Source organism: Pelodiscus sinensis, chromosome 1, assembly GCF_049634645.1.
Source record: "Pelodiscus sinensis isolate JC-2024 chromosome 1, ASM4963464v1, whole genome shotgun sequence".
In the NCBI taxonomy this organism is placed as follows: domain Eukaryota; kingdom Metazoa; phylum Chordata; order Testudines; family Trionychidae; genus Pelodiscus; species Pelodiscus sinensis.
In genome coordinates this window covers 55371104-55395694 of record NC_134711.1, presented here as the reverse complement: position 1 = coordinate 55395694, position 24591 = coordinate 55371104, and the positions used below count along the sequence as shown (strand labels likewise).

General features: G+C 44.8%; 1 protein-coding gene across 5 annotated transcripts in view; it reads right to left on the bottom strand.

The window, feature by feature from the left end:
- ANO6 (anoctamin 6) overlaps nt 1–24591 on the bottom strand; it is a 187577-nt gene that overhangs the window by 148613 nt on the left and 14373 nt on the right. The window contains exon 1 of one of the 5 annotated variants that reach the window (XM_075930400.1): nt 1807–1885. The exons of the other annotated variants lie outside the window; for them this stretch is intronic. Coding sequence (XP_075786515.1) covers nt 1807–1846 — 40 coding nt within the window. The 5' untranslated portion in view covers nt 1847–1885. Of the gene's footprint in view, nt 1–1806; nt 1886–24591 lie in introns of those variants that run through there. 5 annotated transcript variants of the gene reach the window in all.

Here is a 24591-nt window from a genome sequence, read left to right as displayed (position 1 = left end):
AGAATTTCACCTAATCAAGCAATTTGATTAGTAGCATATGTGTAGAAGCTAAAAAATACATTTCTTATTGTTTGATCATCTTAAAATGTGGGAATTATGAGAAAAATAACTGACACTAGGCTTCAGCAACTTCCTTATCAGATTTGCCTAGTTTTCAAAGCTAATACAAAGTGTCTAATTTAATGGACATTCAACTTAATACTGGAAATCCAAGCTGTATTTTGGCTCTGCACAGCTAAAAAGTTTTGAATCCTGTTGACAATTCATGAAACTCAATGACTATAGTTTGTTCCTAGCTATGTTTTGATAACTTTATGCTAAACAGCTGTGGCTTCTAAGATAGAAGATGTAAGCTACCTTTTGGAGGAAGGAGGCAAGGAAGGAACAACAGGAAGGATACATCAGTGTTCCCAGCCTGCCATTAATGTTGAACCAAGAACATAGTAAGGGTAACAACTTCCTTTTACCCAGGCTGTGTCTAGACTACACCTCTCTGTCAACAGAGAGATGTAGATTAGGCACGTTGTAATCCTAATGAAGCACTGATTTAAATATCCCTCACTTCATAAGCATAAATGTGGCCACCACTTTTTTTCTGAAACTGAGCTTTTTCGGGGGGAAAAAATGGCTGTCTAGACATGGATCTGTCGAAAATAAACCCTTTTTTGACAGATCCTGTAAACCTAATTTTTTGAGGAATACAGGATCTGTCAAAAAAGGGTTTATTTTAGACAGATCCGCATCTAGACTGCCGAGTGGGGGGGGGGGGGGGGGGAGGGAGGCCGAAAAAGCTCTGTTTCGAAATAAAGCAGCGGCCACATTTACGCTAATGAAGCGTGGGATATTTAAATCCCTGCTTCATTAGCCATTTTGACGTGCTTGATTTGCATCCCTCTGCCAACAGAGGGATGCAGTCTAGACGTAGCCTCAGAGCCAGAAGGCAGGGTGCACTGTATGACAGAACAAGAATACAGGCAGTCCCCGGGTTACGTACAAGATAGGGACTGTAGGTTTGTTCTTAAGTTGAATTTGTATGTAAGTCGGAACTGGTACATATTGTAGGGGAAACTCTAGCCAAACAATTCTCCAGAGCTCAGTTTTATTCTTCCACACCTCACTTCCCTCAGTCCTTTATTCTCAAGCTGAGGTGTCTGCTGAGAAAAGCTGCTCCACGTCTCCCTGGTCTGCTGTGGGGGGGGGGGGGGGGGGAGGGGAGGGGGGCGCTAGCTTCGCATCTTCCTGGTCTGCGGGGGGGAAGCAGCTAGTGCGGGGTTGCCTCACCCTGTTTGTAAGTAGGGATCCGATGTAAGTCGGATCCATGTAACCCGGGGACTGCCTGTAAACTGAAACATAACACTAACATAACAAAACCCAATTTGGAAAATGTGAAAAAACAATCAGCACAGGGCTAAGAGTGATTAAACAAAATCCCAAGGTCTCAATAGTGAAACCCGTAAACTTTGGGTGATATGTGACTCAGCAATCAGTCAATACTCTGCTAAAGATGTAAGTCTGAAATACAGGCAGGGCCAACAATGTTACAAGCTTTAAGAACCAACATTGCCAATTTATAGTTTGCAGATCGCTAACACACAGAATTAAATACAGGAAAAACATAACAGTCACCTCAAACTAGTGGGCAGTGGGCAAGAGATACCAACCCTTCTGAAAGCCCTGGAGTGCAAGGATTACAACAAATGAATCTCGGTCCCAAGGACAAGTATGCAGTTGCAAAGTCAGCACAATATAAATAAAGAGCAAAAAGTTATGCAACTAAAGTAAATTCCAAGACATATAATCACATACGGCTTTTTGGGGAAAGGCTTTCATGTTTGATCCTTCCCATCTCAGCGCTCTTAGATTTGCTGGATGTGAACAACTCTAATTTGTGAGCAGACACAGAGGAGAGCACTTACCCAATGGAAAACCTCCACCAACAGCAAGACTACAGTATTCTCAGGGTTGAGAGCAAAATAGCTGCAATGCAGCCAGCTGGCAACATTCATTTTCCTAATTCAGAGCTTCAGCTGACAGGGTGCACACAGCCCAAGAAGTATATACAGAGCTGGATCATTGCAGGCCTTGCATATTTACAGAGTTAGCAAGAACCCACTGCCTGCAACAGCCTCACACTAGAAGGAGCACAGGAACGGCTTCTTTCTCCCTCCCCTCACCCTGCTCCTTGAGGCTGGGGAAGGGTGGGATAAAATGGGATTATGATTCACCACCCTACCCCATGGATTGAGGCTGATGCAATAGGAGGAGCAATAAAGTGCACTACGCATCATGGAACAGCACTGGCAGAGACTAAATCCCCAGTTCTCCTGCTGGGGACAATGCATGATCTCGAGGACTAATGCACAGATGAGATCCGAGTGCCACACACTAGCCCACTACTGTGTACAATGATGATGAAACTGCACCGCAGGGATACTCAGACTGAGGCTCACAAGAAGCTCTTTTATGTCTCTCCTTTAGCTCTTTGCAGCACATGATATTAAAACACTGTGTGATTTACTTATAAACCAGCCTAAGTGATTACCCAATCAGGGTGCTACTCATATGTAATTAACCAATGGTAGATGATAAAATGATAATGCATCATCAGTCATTTATAAACTATTTCCATCATACTGTTTGAGTATGAATTTTGAATACTAGAGTAAATAGAACTATGAATTCACCCTACGGTGGCTCTTTTGGGTACTGTTGATCACTAATTTGGTTCCTGAACCCCTGAGATCTGAGTATTACTGCTCTACCACATGCTCAGAAATCTACTGAAAAGGCTTTTGTAAACTTAACACCATGGGCACATTTCATATTCCCCAGTGAGGAGGTGTCTGATTTCTGTCTTTTAGGGCCAACACAAGTGAGACAATTTTAGGCACTTCAAGCACATGAGAAGTACAGTACAAATGTGCAATTACCCTTCCACAGGTTTGGGTGGGCAGAGCGTCAGAAGACAATATAATATAAAAAGACGACAGATAAATGTCAGTCTGCAGCGGATTAAAATATTTATAACATGAACATGTGGAAAATTCCTGTTTTGAGTGTTTCTCAGGGGAAATAAAAATAGTTATCATAAGGGATGAACATGTGTTTAGAAATGTAACCGGGGAATTGCTAAAGTCATAGCGGTTACATGCGCTATGGGCTCTGCAGAATAACGCTTAAATAAGCTATAATACTGCAGAGTCTGCGGTGAAGCCTCCCTGGGAGCAGGGCTGGCAGGGGCCACTGTTGGCTCCACTCTTCAGGAGGAGGCTTTACTGAGTCAGTGAAACCACCTCGCTGGGGGCGGAGAGGCTCTGGGTTGGCTCTGCAGCTAGCTCCCCGGGAGCAAGCCGCTCCTAGGGAGATAGTGTCTAGCCTGGGGGGAAGGGGCGGGTCTGGTCCAAGCCCTCAATGGACAGGGGCTGAAGCAGCCACCTACCCAGAGTGGGCAGGAAGTTGCCCCAGCACCTTCTGGTTAACTGGAACTGGTAAACCTCACCCATTAAGGTGAGGTTAACCATTTATATCCCTAATTACAATCACATGTTGATACTTGGGTTGCCAGGAGTCTGGTTTTCCAGTAAGGGGCTGGGCCTAAGCCAGGCTCCCTACCTGCCCTGGCTCCGCGCAGCTCCCGGAAGTGGCTGCCAGGTCCCTGTGGCATCACGTACTGGGAGTGGCCAAGGACTGGGAAGCACCCCAAGTGCCAGCTCCATCGCTCCGATTGGCTGGGAACCACAACCAATGGAAGCTGTGGGGTCAGTGCTTGTAAATGCAAAGAGATTCCCTGGCCAACCAAGCACTAGGGGCCGCAGGGAGCTGGCAGCCACTTCCTGGGGGCTGCAGTAAGTGCTTCTGGGACTCCTTACCTCTAACACCTTCCCACATCCCAACACTCTGCCAGAGCACCCTTCTGCATCGCACCCCACTAATCCCTACCCCCACCCCAGAGCCTGCATACCTGGCCACGGACATCACCCCCCTCACACACTCCAGCCCCCTGCCCACCCAGATCCCATACCCTCTCCTGCAACCCAACCTCCACTTCAGGCCAGTGACAGTTCGGGTGGGGAAGAACAAGAGACAGAGGGAGAGAAGATGGAGTGAGCAAAGGGCAGGGCCTCAGAGAGGAGGCATGGCAGAGCGCATGGTTTTGTGCTGTTAGAAAGCTGACAACCCTAGCTGACTCTTGATGGTGGAAAATAATCTGGCCTTTGACCCAGTATGTCGCTCATCTATAAGAAAGCCAAAAATGGTGGGCAGGATAGAAAATTCTCCAGGTTGCAAAGTTATGATGGATCCAGTGAAATCACAGAGGAGTGTTAGGACATCAAAATACAAAAATGAGACAAACCAGCTTTGCTCTCAATTCAATTTTACTGTGACTGAAGAGACATACTGTTACTTTTATACCATTACCGCCCACAATCTGAAATGTGTTGGTTTTGATCTTTTCATCAAGTGTTAGTGAAATGTTCAAATAACTATGCCCTCAAGAAAACAAAAATGCTTTTCCTTCCAAAGTTATTTCTGCTTCTATTATAATCCATTCATTAACAATTGTGGAGCTGGGAAGGTTGTTAAAAGTCACACCTTCCAGCTCTTGGTTCACAGAACTATTTTTAAATCCACATAAGGTCTTCTATTTCATCACAGTTTTATTTACACATCTTATTACACAAGTTTCAGCTAAAGCAATAGTGATAAAACTTAAGGTAGTAGAAGACGTGACAGACAGGATCAACTCCCAGACTGCCACACTGGGCAGCACAGTATGTGAAGGAGGTTAGCAGCCCTCAGTTGTGAAAGAATAGGTGAAGGGCTATTTAGAAAAGCTGGACATGCAGAAGTCCATAGGATCTGATCGAATGCAGCCGACGGTGCTGAGAGAGTTGGCTGATGTGACTGCAGAGCCATTGACCATTATCTTTGAAATATGATCTGAAAAAGGCAAATGTAGTGCCCATCTTTAAAAAAGGGAAGAAGGAGAATCCGGAGAACTACAGACTAGTCAGACTCCATTTAATCTCTGGAAAAATCATGGTGCAGGTCCTGAAGGAATTCATTTTGAAACACTTGGAGGAGAGGAAGGTGATCAGGAACAATCACCATGGATTCACCAAAGGCAAGTCATACGTGACCAACCTGATTGCCTTCCATGATGAGATAACTGGCTCTGTGGGTATGGGGAAGGCAGTAGATGTTCGACCTTGGCTTTAATAAAGCTCTTGATACAATCTCCCACACTATTCTTAACAGCAAGTTAAAGAGACATGGCTTGGATGAATGGACTATAAGGAGGACAGAAAGCTGGCTCGATTGTCAGGCTCAACTGGTAGCGATCAATGTCTCAATATCTAGTTGACAGCTGGTATCAAACGACTGCCCTAGTGATCGGTCCTGCACCTGGTTTTGTTTAACATCTTAATTAATGGCATAGATGAGGGGATGGATTGCACCCTCAACAAGTTCATGGATGACACTAAACTAGAGGAGAGGTAGATACATTGGAGGGCAGGGATAGGAGTCCAGAGTGACCTAGGCAAATTGGAGGATGAACCATGTACCATGATTTTTCCAAAAGAAATCTGATGAGCTGAGACAAGGATAAGTGCAGAGTCCTGCACTTGGGATGGAAGAATCCGAAGCACTGCTGCAGGCTGGGGACCAACTGGCTAGGCAGCAGTACGGCAGAAAAGGACCTGGGGATTACAGTAGATGAGAAGTTGGATATAAATCAACAATGTGCCCTTGTAGCCAAGAAGACTAACAACAGACTGGGCTGCATTAGTAGATGTATTGCCAGCTGATCAAAGTGTTTATTTCCCCCCTATTTGGCACTGGTGAGATCACATCTGGAATACTATGTCCAGTTTTGGGTCTCCTATTACAGAAAGGATGTGGACATATTAGAGAGAGTCCAGCAGATGGTAACAAAAATTATTAAGGGAACTGGGGCACATGAATTATGAGGAGAGGCTTGAAGGAACTGGGTTTATTTAGTCTTTATAAAGAGAAGAATGAGAGAAATTTGATAGCAGCCTTCAACTACCCAAAAGGGGAGTTCCAAAGGGGATAGAGCCAGGCTATTTTCAGATGACAGAACAAGAAGCAATGGTTTCAAGTTGCAGAGTGGGAGGTGTATTTTGGATAGTAGGAAAAACTATTTCACTAAGAGGGTCGTGAAGCACTGGAATGGGTTGCTTAAGGAGGTGGAAGAATCTCCATCCTTAGAGGTTTTTAAGGCCTGGCTTGACAAAACCCTGTCTGGAATGATTTAGTTGGGGTTGGTTCTGCTTTGAGCAGAGGGCTGGAATAGATGATCCCCTGAGATCTCTTTCAATCCTAATCTTCTATGATTCTAAGACAAGCTGAAATTCCTGATATCAGCCATGTCACACCATTAAATGTTTTCGTGCAGAACACCACAGCAAGTTCAATGCAAACTATTGCATTTTGGGGGGAACAGGAGAAAAGTCACCTAGCTGAAGGGCATGACTAGTTCATACATTTTTAATGACAGATGAGATCATTATGATCACCCAGTCTGATTTCCTGTGTACCACAACAGAATTTCACCTGGTAATTTCTGCATCATCAAGCTCAACAACTTGTAATTAAAGGAGAACATCTCTCTTAATTCCAAAAAAATTTAATAAGTTCATTTTAACGTGGTTACAGACTGATTTCAAGAGAGAGTTTTGATTAAATTGATAGCAAAATAGGGCCCAATAAATTAATCTAAGAAATATTTTGCTTACTTCTTTTAAAAGCAGGGAGTTTGCAAACAAAAGAGCATGACTGAATAAAAATGTGTTCAAACCCCAGGGAAAACCACATAAGTAGGGCCTTGCCAAATTCATGGTTCATTCTGGTTGATTTCATGGTTGTATTCCAAAATTTGCCAGTTTCACAATTTCAAATGTTTACCTCTAAAATGTCATCATGTTGTAACCATGGGGATCCTGACCCAAAAGGAGGTTGGGGGGCGTGAGGTGTTGCAAAGCTGTGGAATGGTACTTGATTGGTACCCTCCTTTCTGCACTGCCTTTGGTTTCTTGGTCCCTTATCTCTTTTCATACTACTGGAAGATTTTGCCTTGGTCAAATCCTGTTCTCATTTTTACCATGTAATTATAAATCAATTGGGATATAAATAATTTATTTACATTTCAGAATACATAGAATATATTACAGTATAAACAAGTCATTGCTTGAAATTTTAGTTAGTACTGACTAGCTAGTGCCTTTTTTTAAATGTACCCTGTTGTAAAACTAGGCAAATATCTAGATGAGCTGATATACCTCCTGGAAAACCTCTGAGTACCCCAGTTGAGAACCACTGCCCCAGTGCACAGATGGGGAAAGGGGAGGAGCTTGGGCAGAAGTCAGAGGAATGCACTAACCAACTCCTTAATTACCATTCCAGGAAATGCTAGTGCCTCTAAAGAATGGGTTCCCAAATTGGGGGGCGTGCCCCCCTGAAGGGGTGTGAAGAAATTCCGAGGGGGGGGAGGGCACGAGGCGACCCAGCCTCCTCCCCCCCATCAAGTTTTGCTGCCCCGCTCAGTTCCTTTTTTTTTCCTCAACAAGTTTTGCTTTTTTTTTTTTTTTGGCAGGGTGTGTGTGAGGGTTTTTCAAAAATCAAGTAGGGGGGCATGATGCCGAAAAGTTTGGGAACCACTGCAAAGGGACATAGAGTAGGTGGAGACATGCGTCCACTACATGCTAGCCAGCAGAATTGACCTGCTGCACAGTAGGTGGCAAGCTACTCTTTAATGTACATATGTACGAGGGGTCTTTCAGGCAGAATGCCTTCAGTGTTCCTAACAAAGGGCTGCACCTGCCAGGAGCAATCAAGCCCTGAATAAAAAACAAAAGTTCTGCACACTTGGTGAGTATCATATATATAGTAGCCCAGTGTCTGAGAGTCTGTAACGCCGAAATGCTGGCTGTTCCCTCTGGGGGGCGCTGTTGCCTGAAATGCTGGCTGTTCTCTCTGGGCGGCCCATGCTACATGGGGAGTGTTGTGCCCAAACGGCCGCTCACTCCCTGCGACCGCCTGGCTGAGCAGCGCAGAAGTCAGCCGAGCGCCATGGCGGGAGGCGAAGGGGGGCAGGGCGGTGACGTGTGGCATGACAGCGGTTCCAGGCCCCGCCCCCAGGCTGTGAACATCACCGCCCTGCCCCCCTTCGCCTCCTGCCGTGGCTCTCGGCTGACTTCTGTGCTGCTCAGCCAGGCTGCCGCGTGGGAGCAAGCAACCGTTTGGGCTCCATGCTCCCCATGCAGCACAGGGAATGCGGAGCCCAAACGGCCATTTGGGCTCTGCGGTCCCCCGAGTGAGAGGCAGGAGGGAGAAAGAGAGAGACAGAGAGAGAGGCAGGAGGCAGAGGAGGCAGTAGGAGGAGGAGAGAGAGAGACCGGAGGCTCAGGAGAGAAGACCGACGTGGAGGAGAGACCTGAAAATCCCATCTTATGACAGGCTAATTGGATAGTTTTGGAAGAAAGAGGAAGAGAGAAACCAAACCTAAAACCACACACAATTGAAAAGCAAAGGTTTATGCTTAGAAATAAGAATACAAATATGACCCATTGATTTCCACATTACTTAGTATTACATCCTAATAGCCTTGGTTTATTAGATGATGAGCTTTCGTGGGCCAGACCCACTTCCTCAGATCAAATAGTGGAAGTCTTCCACTATTTGATCTGAGAAAGTGGGTCTGGCCCACGAAAGCTCATCATCTAATAAACCATCTTGTTAGTCTTTAAAGTGCTACATTGTCCTGCATTTTGCTTCAGCTACCCCAGACTAACACGGCTACATTTCTATCACTATTCTAATAGCCTTGGTGATTCAATCTTATGTGAGGATCTTGTTGAATGTGACTTTTCTTATACTATCCCTTGTGAAAGCTAATAGAATACACTGATACATGCTACTGGCTGTAGCTATGAAATATGCTACATTTAAGAAAGTATTGGCACATTTTTTATTACTGTGTTTAAGAAAAGAAACACAGATGTTCAGTAAGAATTGGAAATTGTACTGATACATTCATGGATAATGAGAAAAGATGCAGAATTGTTACTTAAAATCTGACATATTTCAATCACACTCAAAATAAACTTTGCTCCCTTACACAAGATACTTTTGTAATGCCAAATAGATATAATGCCTTTTTGTTAACATAAATAGGCTAACACCATGACAGTTAAAAATGGAGGCTCTTTTATCAATGCTTTTTAATTATACCTAGATTTTTATTTATGGTCATGTAACTTATGGCCTGATCCCAGATTCCTTATGTAGGCAAAACTATCTCCTGGGAGTTTTCCTTACATACAGAATATAGCATCATTGCTTTGTCAGACTTATTACAGAGGAGATGCATTTGTGCTGAATTCACATTAGTAAGCTTCTAGTGATCACTTTGCCTCTCCCTCCAGTTACTTGCCCAACAGACTGTGTGCACCTGGTGACTTTGTACAGTATTAGAAATTTTAAGTTGCCTTTGAGGGTCAGAAGTAGGTTTGATTTCAGGACTTAGCTCTATCTTTCCCCACAGGCTGGCATGTGCTATGCGCATCTCAATACCGAGTGCACCTTGTGTCACTCTTGACTAATTTTCTTCTGGTTGGTATTTCACATAGCACTGACCAGCTCGACAGGGAATCATGTTCAGGTCAGGAGGGCTATTGGGGGAGGTCGTCTGAAGTGGCAGAACAAAGAAGGAGAAAGTGGAGGGGATGCAGGATGGTAAAGAATTCTGCAGGCTCCTTCTGCACAAAAACAACAAGATCTTTGTTTGGGAATCTACTTTTTTGTGCAAGAAATCCAAAAGAAAATCCATCTAAGAAGGATGATCAGAGTTTATTTCAGTGTACTGTATATGTTGAAATGTACATGCTGCAACATGAATTTGGTCTTATTTTAAAAATAAGAGGAACATATACTCCCAAAATATTTAATTAAGCTCTTTCTCCGCTCATGGTTGGCTACGGACTGTTCACGTCGCTGTTAACGATACTATTAAATGGCTGGGCACACTGCACATACACTGCAAGATTAACAAAGATACTCTTGACCATGCCTATATCTGGCATAGCTTATGCTTTGGAAAATAAAGCCTGGGAAAGAATGCTATGAATAACGCTCATGGGACCTGACCCTGTAAACATCTCTCTCTATAAAAAAGAGTATTTCCTGTGGGACAACAGAGTGATGTCATTGCATCACTCTGCATCCTGCAGGCTCCACCCTCACATGGCCTCCCTGCCTCAGAAACTATTCAGGGATGGTAAAGCCTCCTGGCAGCCTGGCCTGGGCAGATTCTGCCTCCCTAAAGGCTATGGCCAGAGCTGAGCATGCAGTGCTCTTTGGAGGCAGAATCTTCCCAGGCCAGGCAGCCAGGCAGCTTTGCCTGTCTCCAAACAGTGTCCAGGACAGAGAGTGACTCCATTCAGGGCTTGGGTGCCACTCCAGATCAGCTTGCCACAAAGAAATGGGGCTGCAGTAGCGCTGCCACCATCGCTTGGAGGGGAAACTCCAGGTAGAGGCTCCAGGGTAGCTGGACCTGGAGACATTGGGGGTCTTCCCGGCAGCCAGAGGGCCTGAGACACTGCATGGGATCAGGCCCACAAGGGAAGTGGTGTGGGGCCTGGTGGCTAAGAGGAGGCGATGGCTGGTGCCAGGTCAGCCCTGGTGGCCCCCTGCTCGGGGGAAGCAACCACTGCATCATGTCCCCTTCTGGCGGCTACCACCATCACTGTGCATGTGATGGGCTGAGCTTTGGCTCACTGCTTGGGGATGGGGGCCGTAAGGCCGTGCTCCTCCCAGGAGGGGGCTCTCAGCCTCCCAGCCCAAGGGGCTGCTTCAGCTGGTGCAAGACCCAGTCAGAGTCTGCCTCAATTCCCACCCCAAGTGACCGCACCAATTCTGAGCCCCCCAGGTGGAAACCACCGCTACAGTCTGGCAAACCCTGAGGCATCACAGAGGGGAGGCCCAGCAGCATTCCGAGAGGCTGCAAACAAGACCAAGTGGGGACGGGCTAGCCGGGGGGATGAGGGGAAGCCATGCCTGCTTCTGCATGGTGGCGCCTGGAGACCCCCCTCATTGCATGGCTCCCCGGCCTTTTTTCCATCCTCCATGTGTGTCCTCAGCCCCTCTCCTACCCCCTCACAGACTCCCATCCCCACTTCTCAACCTAGCATCCCAAAGGAACCCCTGCGCTCTGCCTCTCTCTCTAGCCTCTGTCTCTGGTTCTCCCCTCCCCCTTTACATCCTCATCCACCACTGGCCCCTGAGCCACAGAAGTATCCCACAGTGGTTTTCGCAGTGGTCACAAGCAAGTATCACATTCAGCTCTTTGTAGAACCGGTGGGCCGTGAACACAGCACCTGAGCGGTGGTTTGCCTTCTGCACCTTGTTGTAGGTGTTTCACAGCTCCTTTCTATCATGAAGCGTGACATCTGTCCTTAGATATCATAATTCTTGTTTGCTCCTATGGGTGGAGCACAGCTGGGACTAGACTGCCTTCTCTCCCCAAATGCTGATGAGGTCCAGCATCTCAGCATGGCTCCAAGCAGGGGATGGCCAGGAGTGTGAAGCAGCCATGGTCACCTGTAAAGATGTTCTGAGACCACTGCACACATTGCCGAACATACCAAAAGGAGACTTACAAAATTCCCAAGGAATTTTAAGGGTGAAGCTGATTTTGTCATCGGTTTGAATCCTACTGTCCTGCCCTCAGGTGAACAACAGAGTGAGAACAAGCATTACGGGAATATCTCTGGAGGCCAACTGCAATGCTGTAATAGACCACAGTGTCTACACTGGCACTGCAACCCTGTGCAGAAAGCAGTACATTTCTCGTTAGGTTGTGTTTTTTTTACTGTGCTGCAATTACGCAGTTACTATGCACAGAGTTACTTGGCAGCGTGTACAGCTCTGCAGATGAAGTGCAAAAAGCAGATTTACTGCACAGAAAGTTGCCAGTTTAGACATACCTAAGTGTGCATCACCAATGCCAACCCTGCAAGCAGCTGTAAAACTAGCTTTTAATGAAAACTGAAATGATCAGCTAAATTGTAATTGCAAATGACTGTTTGGTTAGAGTTTGATGCCTATGAGGTATCTAACTAAAAATTCTAGTTTGAAACATATTTATAAATTTTCCCCATCTTTCTTAAATTATCACATCTATAGGGAGGCAGATATTTGAATTCTGTACTACATTTCTTGGAATATTTTGATAGAAAATATTTCTCATTTACCTTTTTTGCATATTACTTATTTAAGATCCCAGAAAAGGAATTTAAGAAATATCTTAAATATGGAAATCTACAGCTCATGATTTGATCTGCCAAATCTTATGAATCTGAGTCCCCTTTTGTGTGTGTGTGTAACTAAAAATGTTTACAGGTTTTGTCCCAAAGTTAAGAAAACTACACACTTTTTCCCCCTCTAACTTGACAGTATTTTCATGTTTTTTGGTAATTTTTAAGAGATCCTTCTGGTTTTTTCCCCCTACCATCTAACATATGCATAGCAACCAGATTTTTTACTTAAAGCTTTGTACAGTAGCTGGGTGAATAAACTTTCTCTTTTTTCAAAACCTAATAAGAGTAATATAACCTCTGGTGTTCTATTTGATTAGGTCACACTATCTCTGAAACATTTCCCTTATCACTTTAGTAGTATTAAGGGATTAAAAAATTAAGAAAGCTCCGACTCCCTTATCAGGCTATATTTTAAATAAGAGTAAAACAAACAACGTATTACTTCTTTCCAAATAGAGACTTTGTTTAATGCTCAGCCTCTCTTTTTATATATCAAAAGGCCCATACGTGTGGCTTCCTATTTATCTTTTTTAAGACTGGAGTTCTTCAGGGGGTACAGGGACAGGGATTTTATTCATATTAACTGCCTCTTAGTACAATGCACAGAATATTATTGTACAGTATTAAGATGAAAGACTAAATGAAGAGAGTATCTTCTTTAAAGGACCGGTTCTGCAAACCTGATAAGTTGCTCTTATTCACAAGAACAAACCAATGGGACTACTCATATGAGTAAGGCTTGGGGAATCAGACCCTCACTTAGGCTTTTTGAGCCTTACTCATTCACACCTTCCAGAATTCTGCCAATTATTCTACTTAAAAAAGACACACAGAAAGAGATGAAAACAAAGAAACAGATCATAATTGTAGTCCTAGCCCATTAACAAACTAAAAAACCTCTAGCAATGTTACAGCACTCTAATTGTCTTGATCTTGCTTGGTTAAATGTCATTATCTCTCTCTTCCAAGCAAACCTAGAGCAATTCATATTTCTTGTAAATAATTTATGCTATGACTATAGCCTTCTTTCTGTTGAATTATCCACAGACATAGCAAGTGATTTTTACTTTGTACAGTATTACAAACATGATTGTAATTGGCTCATTAGAACTATTTGTACTCACTATGCACACTGTGGTACCCCTTAAGTCATGTGATATTGTTTCTGTTCCCTGACTAGATGATGTAACTGTTATAAGTGGAAAGAGTCATTCTTTGCCTATGAATTTTCCACGAGCAAGTTGCCCCTTTCATGAATTCATTCACTATTTGTAAATATTTGAGTCATCTGTGTGAATCAAAAAGGGCTGCAACAGCACTTCTGCCACTGCTCTTTATTCACAATAGCATGTGCAGAACTTTTGAGTTCCACAAACACTCTTAGAAACAAGAAAACATCCATTTGTTTGATAACAATTGAACAGAAGGGTGTGATCAGCATTGAAGTATTGTTGGAGGCTAGAAGAAGTTTTGATTTTTTTTCATATCTTTCTACTGAAGCATCCTCTTCAACCTCTCTGCATATTTTCAGCTCCTCCTAGCTTATCAAACTCTTCAGTCTAGAATTCAGCGGTTCCCAACCTTTTCCAGATGGGGACCCATTTTAACAATTCAGGAAGACTTGGTGATCCAGGGCAATTCAAAAATGGGGGAGAGGGCAGAGCCACCTGGGGAGACACTTGGCAATCCTTTTGAAATGTAATGGCGACCCATATTTGGGTCCTGACCCATAGGTTGGGAAACTCCGGTAGATCTTGCCCCATACAATGGCTTCTTTACACTGTCTAAGCCCAGAGTGCTAGCCTCTAGTCCTGTGGTAGACACTCTGCAGGCGGCCCATAGGGGTTCTATGTGCGGCCCATGAGACATTTTGTTTACTGTTGCACACACACAGGGTTGTCCAGATTCTGCTGGTTTCTGTCTACATAGTTCTTTTCCTACCAGTGTAACTAAAGCGACATGTACGTAAAGTAAGGGCATACAAAGTGAGATACATGCTGACGGCGCACACAAAGACTGAGAGCTATGTGTTCCCTCAGCATCCAATCAAAGCACTGCTACTGTTCAGTCAGTATGTAGCCACAGTTTCTAGGTACCCAAGTGCAATTAGCAAAACTACCCAATTTTTTCTATCTTTATTAAAACAATCTTGTGTTCCACTGAGATAAAAGAAGGACACTCATGCGGCCCACTCACTAGCCTAGGCTGCCCATCAATGCTCTAGTTCAAATGTAGGGCTCCATATTGATGTCAACAATACTACCCAACTTGTATTTGAGTGAGAAAGCGAGCCATCTCTGCATAACTCCACTAATCAGTGCCAAAATCCTGAGACACGCTCTGGTTTTACTCAGACACACTCGAACAGGTGGTTTCCCAGTGTTGTACCACCAAAACTTGAACAAGGGTCTCAATATTTCCACCTCAATCTGTGGTACATGTGATATTTCCTTTGTAAAACACCCTATCGAAAGCCTACCGAGTGCTATGCTTACCTGCATGCCTCCAGCTTCCACTCCAGACACACCACACGATCCATTGTCTACAGTTAAGCACTGAGGTACAACTGCTTATGCTCCAACCCCTCAGACAGAGACCTACACCTACAAGATCTTCAACAAGCATTCTGGAAACTACGATACACACACAAGGAAGTGAGAAGACAGATTAACAGAGCCAGATATGTACCTAGAAGCCTTCTGCTACGGGACAAGCCCAAGAAAGAAACCAACAGAACACCACTGGCCATCACCTACAGTCCTCAGCTAAAACCCCTCCAGCGCATCATCTATGATCTACAACCCATCCTGGACAATGATCCCTCACTTTCACAGGCCTTGGGAGGCAGGCCAGTCCTTGCCCACAGAAAACCCGCCAACTTGAAGAATATTCTCACCAGCAACTATACGCCGCACCACAGTAACTCTAACTCAGGAACCAATCTATGCAACAAACCTTGGTGCCAACTCTGCCCACATATATACACCAGCAACACCATCACAGGACCTAACCAGATCAGCCACACCCTCACTGGTTCATTCTCCTGCACATCTACCAACGTAATATGCGCCATCATGTGCCAACAATGCTCCTCTGCTATATACATCGGCCAAATTGGACAGTCCCTACATAAAAGAATAAAAGGACACAAATCAGATATTAGGAATGGCAATATACAAAAACCTGTAGGAGAACACTTCAATCTCCCTGGACACACAATTGCAGATCTAAAGGTAGCCATCCTGCAGCAAAAAAACTTCAAGATCAGACTTCAAAGAGAAACCGCTGAGCTACAGTTCATCTTCAAGTTTGACACCATCAACTCAGGATTAAACAAAGACTGTGAATGGCTCGCTAACTACAAAAGCAGCTTTTCCTCTCTTGGTGTTCACACCTCCAGATCACCTACAACAGGGGTGTCCAAACTTTTTTCAAAGAGGGCCAGATTTGATAAAGTGAACATGCGTGAGGGCCAACCATTTTGCCTGACATTCTTTGAACCATTAAAATTAAATGCAAATTAACTATTTTATGCAAAGTTTATTGCAAACGGCATACTTTTCATTTCGTCACATGGATGACAAATCTAAATAGGTGTTAAATCACTCTGCCTTTCATATCTGAAGGCCAGATGAAAAAAAAATCCAGGAAGCTGAAATATGTGTCAGGAACATTGTAAAGTACATTACATATTATTGGTAATAAAGGCTGTCTGTCAACTTTTAAGTTCAAAAAATATGAACAGGAACATAACACCAAGTATACATGTTGTGTCCAAATATATTTATAACTGATTTAGACCAACTGACATTAACTGAGATTTTACAATGTATTCATCTCAATACATATGGATTCATTGGGGGTCATAAAAGATAGATATTGCCAAATTACCTGTGGGGCCGTATTAAACCGGAACACGGGCCGCAATTGGCCCGCGGGCCGGACTTTGGACATGCCTGACCTACAAGAAGTGGGCCTCATCCTCCCTGATTGGATTCACCTCTTTATCTGTAGCCTGATTCTGGCCTGCATATTTATACTTGCCTCTGGAAAGTTCCACTACATGCATCTGACGAAGTGGGTCTTTGCCCACGAAAGCTTATGCTCCAACACTTCTGTTAGTCTATAAGGTGCCACAGGACTCCTCGCCGATTTAACAACTATGCTTCCTTCCTCGTAAGGCTTCTCTAGATGGAGCCTTTTCTTTGCAGCCTCTCCCTGCAGTGCTCAGGACTGAAAGAAAGCACAGATCCCTGAAGCAAGATTGATTGAGGGATTGATTGTCCTGTGGCTTCTTACAGGGCTCAAAGTCTGGTTCTATTAACAAGGGATTCCCCTCAAGCCACGTCCAGTTCACTAGTGAGCTCTTCCTGTGACAGGACTAAGGAGAAATGGGGCGAGGTCCTTGAAATTTGACAATGTTCATTTGTATCTTGATCCTTTCACTGGCTTCACAGAATAGCAATAACACTGACTACCCAAACTGTCATACATTTAACCCATATTTATCCATCCTTTGGCAAGAGCTCTTTTCAACTAGTGTTTGTATAGAATAATAGCTGCCTGCAGAATTTTAATGCAAAGAAAACGGTGCAGTGGGAGTTTGTTCTGAATTAAGTGCTGTATTATGTAAATATTTAAGGTCCCATGGTGAATCATATTTTAAAAAATCCTGCCAAACTTGATTGACCAGATTAACATAGCAGGGGGTGAGGGTGGGGGAAAATCTCTCTATAAGAAATTGAAAGGAACAGAAACTGTAATCTCACAAGTGGTGGCAGTCACTACAAACCTTGGCTTTTCAGTTATTTAAAAAAAGAATAGTAATTAGTGGATTTAATGTAAATGCCAAATGGAGGGGTTTGTTCTTATTCAGCCTTCCTACAATATTTTGAAAGAAAGAGAGCCGCAATTTCAACCACATGAGGCATGAAATCAATTAAAGAACATTTATGCTTCAGCACACTTGTAACTACACTGTTTAAAGTTAAGTCAATTTATACTTTAATGAATTTTTGTTAATTTCCCAATCTGGATGTGTAATACCTAAAGATATGAACATACAGCATAAGCTTGTCTCTCTAAATTATGTAGTCTCTCTCTGTTTTCCTGATAAAAGGCCAATTTAATGGGTTTGAATTTTACTCCTCTACAAACATGACATGCAAATTTAGCTAATATATTTACTACCACAGAAAAAACAACTAACCTCTGGCCTTTACATGACCCCCTTTTGATTACATAGTATAATGCACTTTTAACAGCTTCATTGCTGCACAAAGGCAGTAGTGCATACAGTTGCCAGATGGTTTCACAAAAAATACCGAACCCCTCCCCCCCCCAAAAAAAAACAGAGAAAAAAATTCTGTCGAGAGAGAAAAAAAGGGGGGGGGAGGGGGGAAACAAGGGCCAAAATGAAGTCGTAGCTCTCCCCTCCCTCTGCCCATTATTTTCTGCATTTTTTTTACTGGATGGAAGGCGCAAATACTGGGCTGTCCGATTCAATACCGGACACCTGGCATCCCTAGTAGTGAAGTAAATAGGATATTTATATCAATACGTTTGAGAGCATCGACAGCAGTATAAAGGAGAAATTTACCTGTTGTGCTCTTGATTGTAGGACATAGTATTGCTGAAGGTACACATGGGATACAAGCATGGCTGTTGATCCACATGTGTGGCACTCCATCTACACAATGGGGAGAAGGGCAGCTGCCTCTCCAGCACCATTGATGCTATTATTTTGGGCTCTGAGGATGAGGGGTGTTCTTTGAGCCCTGGAATGAATCCTTGCGCCATTGACATTAATGAGAGTTTTGTAATTGACTTGAGTGGAACCAAGACTTCACTCCTGAACTCCACATGGCAAGCAAGGAGATATATTGTTCTCTCCACCAGCTGTCCAGTGCTCAGGACTGAAAAAAAACCACAGCTCAATGCTATACTATCTTAGCAAACAGAAATATTGCAGTGTTCAGATAATTCTCCGAGACAATGCCAAAATTCCTATCCTGTAGTGCAGCAGAATCACATGAAAATGAGAGATGCTTGGGTAAAGCCAACCCCACCGCTCGCTGCATCTCCTGCTTTTCTTTGTCCCCAGGCCTGATGTGCTGCTTGGAGAAGTCACTGTACCGCGGCAGCAGTTACAGGCAGTCCCCGACTTACGCGGATCCGACTTACGTTGGATCCGCACTTACGAACGGGGCTCTCTCGCCCCGGAGCTCACAGGCAGCGATCAGCCACCTCGAGCTCCGGGGCGAGAAAAGCTGCTCCCGGTGCCCCTGGTCTGCTGGGGACTGTCTCTAGCAGACCAGGGGCATCGGGAGCAAACCCGCAGCAGCGGCGGGTTCCCACGCTTCTGAGGCTTTGCCAGAGCAAAGCCTCAGAAGCGCGGGAACCCGCCGCTGCTGCGGGTTTGCTCGCGGTGCCTCTGGTCTGCTGGGGACCGTCTCCAGCAGACCAGAGACACCGCTAGCAAACCTGCAGCAGCGGGGGGGGGGGGGGTCCCACGCTTCTGAGGCTTTGCCAGAGCAAAGCCTCAGAAGCGGGGGACCCCACCGCTGCTGCGGGCTTGCTCATGGTGCCTCTGGTCTGCTGGAGACCGTCTCCAGCAGACCAGGGACACCGGGAGCAAAGCGGTCTGGCCACAGCAAAGCCTCAGAGGCGAGGCACCCCCCGCTGCTGCTTTGCTCCCTGTGTCCCTGGTCTGCTGGGGGGGGGGGGGGGGGCCCAGCTAGTGTGCCTCCCCCAGCAGACCAGGCTTTTGTTCTGGACCCTGGGGCAGAGCAGCTGGGGCGCTGCCAGTTGGTCCCGCAGCGCCGCTCTGGGCACTACTGGACCAACCCGGCAGCACCCCAAGTGCTCTGCCCCAGGCGTCCTGATTCAGCCGCTGCTGGTCAGTTTCAGCAGCTGCTCTGCCCCAGACGTCCCCAAGTCAGCCGTTGCTGAAACTGACCAGCGCTGACTACAGGAAGCCGGAGGCACAGTTGCTCTGCCCCGGGCTTCCTGGAATCAGCTGCTGATCAGTTTCAGCAGCAGCTGACTTGGGGTTCTTAAGTTGAATCTGTATGTAAGTCAGAACTGGCGGTCAGTTTCAGCAGCGGCTGAATCTGGACGCCAGTTCCGACTTACATATAGATTCAACTTAAGAACAAACCTACAGTCCCTATCTTGTACGTAACCCGGGGACTGCCTGTACTCAATGGACCGTGAGGTGCTGCCCCTACCATGGTCTGCTGCCCCTGTGGACCCCCCCCCGAACAGGTTGCCCTCAGGACGCAGGAGCAGTGTGGGGCCCTGGCCCATGAGCCACCTGCCCCAGTGGGCACAGGCCTGCATGGTATGACTGCTGCCGCCAGCTCCCCACCACACCTGCCAACCACTTGCTGGGGAGGCGCTGAGCGCTACCCTGAGCTCCCAGCAATGGCAGCACAAGGGGAGGGGCCCCAGCCATGCTCATCACTTCTCACTCATTCTGGTGTTTTTAGAAACTTCGCAAATCTTCTCAAATGTTCTCTGTGACAGACAGCGTGATGGACACCTCTCCTTTTATAATAGTATAGATTTCTTTAAAAAGAGATTGTTACTTTTTTTCTGTTCAATTTTTTAGTAAATTTATCTCTTAACTCTAAGTTTCATCTCTTTTCTGTAAGGTTTACTGAGAAGCAATCCTATTCCAGGCTCACGCTATTTATCTGGCTCATCTTGGTTCAGTCTCTCAACATTCGCTCAGTTATGTCAATTTTGAGGACTATATTTTATTTGGCAATTGTCTCTTTTTTTGGTTTTATGAGAAGCAATCCTGTTCCAGGCACATCCCTTTTTCCTTGCACAACCAAAACCATTGCTTTAAATTATGATAAGAGGAAGCTGCATACCAAATGTAATGGCCCTATCTCTTACCATTTAGGAGGAAACAAAAGGAAAAACTATGTAGCACTTTAAAGACTAACAAGATGATTTAACAGGTAATGAGCTTTCATTGGCCATACCCACTTCCTCAGATCATATTCTGAAAGGGTATGTCTAAACTAGCCCCCTCGTTCGGACTAGGGAGGCTAATGTAGGCATTCGAAATTGCAAATCAAGCCCAGGATTTAAATATCCCGCACTTGATTTGCATCTTCCTGGCCGGTCGCCATTTTTGAAATTTACAAGTCCGGACTAACTGCCCGCGTCTACACACGGCAGGGACCCGGTAGTTCGAAATAAAGCCCTAAATCGAACTACCTGTTATTCCTCCTGGAATGAGGTTTAACAGGTAGTTCGATTTAGGGCTTTATTTCGAACTACCGGGTCCCTGCCGCGTGTAGACGCAGGCAATTAGTCCGGACTTGTAAATTTCAAAAAATGGGACCAGCCGGGAAGATGCAAATCAAGCACAGGATATTTAAATCCCGGGCTTGATTTGCAATTTCGAATGCCTACATTAGCCTCCCTAGTTCGAACAAGGGGGCTAGTGTAGACATACCCAAAGAGAATGGGCATGACCATATATGCCAAAGGAATACAATGAAAAAAGTGAACACATTATTAAACTGACAAATCAGATTTAGAACAGAAGGTGGGGTGAAGGAGAGAGAGGGAGGGAGGGAATTGCTGTTTAAAAGTCAATGAATGGCTAATCGGGGTGATAAGTGGGGAAGCTGTCTTTATAATGTGTAAGGTAATTAGCATACTTGTTAAGGCCCATTCATAAAATGTCAAATTTAAGCATGAATGAAAGTTCTGAAGTTTCTCTTTGTAATCTTGTGTTAAAGTCTCTTTGAAGTAAGATGCATGTAGTAAGGTCGTTAAGACTATGTCCAGGTAGGTGGAAATGCAAACTGACAGGTTTTTCCTTGTGAAGATGTCTGATTTGTGGGCATTAATTCTTTGGTGAAGTATCTGAGAAGTCTGTCTAATATACATAGCAGGAGAACACTGTTGGCAAATGATGGCATAAATTATATTTCTGGACGAACAGGAATATGTGTCTTTGATCATATAACTGACATGGTTAGGTCCAGTGATGGTGTCACCAGAGTAAATATGTGGACAAAGATGGTAACGGGGTTTGTTGCAAGAGAAAGTTCCAGGGTTGGTATTAATGTGGCATGTCCTGTGGACATTTAAGAGGAGTTCTTGATCAGACAGACAAATAGACAAAGTCTTTAAAATATATAGAAGATTAATTGATCCATGTAGACCTCTCCTTTGTAACACAGACAGGCAGAATTGAACCTAGGACCTCTGAAGCTTAGTGCCTGAGCCTCTACCACTTGAGCTAAAAGTCAGCTGGCTCTAAGCTAAGGCTGTAGATCAGACTCATTCTTCTCTCTGTATGAGGTCTCAGTACACCACACCATACCCAGCTGGTGTGGGTTACACCAGCACACACTAATTGTTTCCCAGCTAGATTGAAACAGCACATTAAAGTGTCCTAAGGAACCATCAGTGCTTACCAACAGGGCCTATACGAACCAATTAACGCACAACATTACCCTGCTGTTTACACAAACTCTTATGTTAACTAGTAAACAGAAAGTATATTTAGTGACTTATGTTTGAAAGAGGACACAGACCACCCACACAAATCGTTAAAAGCACAACCATAAGATGTTCAGGAGGAGAAATTCCTTTCCTTTTTCATATGGTCTATAATACTGTAAATAAAATACACCAGCGTGCCATTACTATCTGCAACAGACATCCAAAAGGAACACAAACCTCACCTTCCTCAAACTTGTACTCAAGTGCAAAACCTTAAGCTTGATCTCATATGTTTATATATTAGTTAAATCAACTGATCAGAACACTGATTGTCACACTGTCCATTCACCCAGGCAAGTTCTTTTAATTCTACACTGCTGAGTGCTGAATTTGGAAGCAAACCTGGCACAAAATAAGGATAGCAGGTATGAGTGATCTGACGGGAATTACCATAGGAACTGTTTCTCACTTGAGGCCCATTAAATGCTTGTAGGTCAAGAATCTGTTAAATAACATGCCTATACTATGATTAACACTTGAGTTGTTACAAAGGATGATGCCAAAGACACATACTGAAGCGATGACTACAGCATAGAAAATGAAGTTCTGTTTTTCATTACTCTAGTTTACAAAGCTCAGCAACTGCACTGAACCTTCCACAATTCTTCTGTTCTGACTCTTGCACTCCCAGTACAAAACCAACAAACATAAACCCTCTGTGCTTCGTCTTTACGGTCACATGCTATTAAATTTATATCTTGTTAAAATACACACCTGCAGAGTCTTTATAGTCTCAATGACTTCTACATGGTTTCGAATTTTTTTTCTTATATCAAGTACAGGATACTTAATTTCTTTAGCTTACACTTAACTATTTCATGGTGAAATAAACTACCCTTTTCCTGACCTGCTTCTGCTAAGCCAGGCTAACATAATGTTGCTTTTTTGCCCCTCCCTGCAATTGAACACAAAGTTATCTCACACTGTTAAATCCCAAAAACCAAAGCAAAATCCTTCCGGTTGTCTGTGCAAAGGAAAAATAGGAAATCAGTACAAGGCCAGTTCCATTTGCTGTAGGTAAATGCTCTTACACACCGTTGAAGGGTTAGCTGTTTTTAAATGCAGTAATAGAAGCCTCAAATTTGGCATCAGCTACCCTCTGTGGTTTGGCGCCTGTTGAGTAGCAAACCAGACCATCTGAATCCACAGCATCCAAGCCATCATTTTCTATGAAATTACAAGGCCTGGGTGCCAACAAATGCTAGGATGAAGAGGTTTAAAGGATATGGTAAGATGTACTTTAACAAGAATGGTGTTCTTAAAAAAACCACATTTGTATTTTGTCTTTCACATACCTGACTATTCCATGCATGTATCAGCAAATCTTTTTGATAATCTATAGCTGTAACTTTTAAAAGATCCACTGGTGTTTAGTCAGCCTCTTGTCATCTGTATATTTATTCTGTTCAAATTCCAAAAAATTGTCACCGCACATTATAAAATGTACTTCATCCTTATTTAAGGCTATCATTTTTTCACTGAATGGACTTCCTGTACTTTATTTCTCCATGCCACTGAGGTTGGGGGATCTGTTCTTTTCCAAAACCAAGCTATCACACATCTGGTAATTGTGTTATCAATAGATCCTTCCCCAAGCCAATAATCTCCACTGGACTGTTTAGTAATAAAGTAGTGGTTCTCAAACTTTTTGGCCCATGGACCACCTGGCTCCATGCAAACCTTTCCGCGGACCACCAGTTGCTAATGGAAACTCACCACTAATTACATAATTATGCCCGAGTCAGTATGCAAATGCTGCAGCTAGGGAGAATAGTTTAATTTAAATTATTAAACAGATGAACTAACATGAGAAAATTAAAATGCTTTATCAAACTTCATTTTAAATCAAGTAAAATATTAATTTAATGTCTGAAACCTTTTGTGTTAATGTTTTCTTTATTTATGGTGGGGTGGGGAACCTTTTATCGGTTGGGGGCCACTGATCCACAGAAAAATCAGCTGGAGACCACAAGTGAAAAGCAAAAAACACTCCTCCAAAAACCCCCAACCTCACTCATATGCCCCCCAACTGAGATACCTCACACCTCTGGTGCTCCAACCCCATAGGATGAGGGGAAATGTCAGGGAGGACTGAGGTTCAGGGCTTCCCATAGGCCAGATTTACTTTTCAGAGATTCCAGAGTTCGTGGATTTTGTGGACCCCCTTAGGCTCGGGGGGAGGGGGGGAGGGGGCAAAAATGACAGGTTCAGTGTGTGGGACAAGGCTGCCAGCAAGTGGGATAGGAATGAGGGTGGAGGATCTGGGCAGGAGGTGGGGTGCAGGATGTAAGGATATTTTCATGTTTAGTTTCAACTCCCTCTCACCTCCCAACCAAAACTATTACACCAGTGGTCCCCAACGTTTTGGGGATGCCGGACGCCTGGGGGCAGGGCCGCTCACGCGCTGCGCGTATGGGGACGGGGCCGCTCACAGGCCACGTGACTGGGGGCGGGGCCAAGCATGCGCCGCACACCCAAGGTCAGCACCGGCATGCGTTGCGATCCCGGGCAGGGGCTGCCCAGGTTCCACGCGGCACCCCCGGGGCCGGGGCCGGGGCCAAGGCTGGCGCCAGGGCCGGCAAGCGTATGTGCGGGGGCCGGGGCCAGGGCACGCGCTGCGCACCCGGGGGCGGGGGTCAGGGTCGGCACCGGCACGCGCGGCGCACCCGGGGCCGGCCATGCGCCCGGGGCTGGCACCTGCCGCACACCCGGAGGT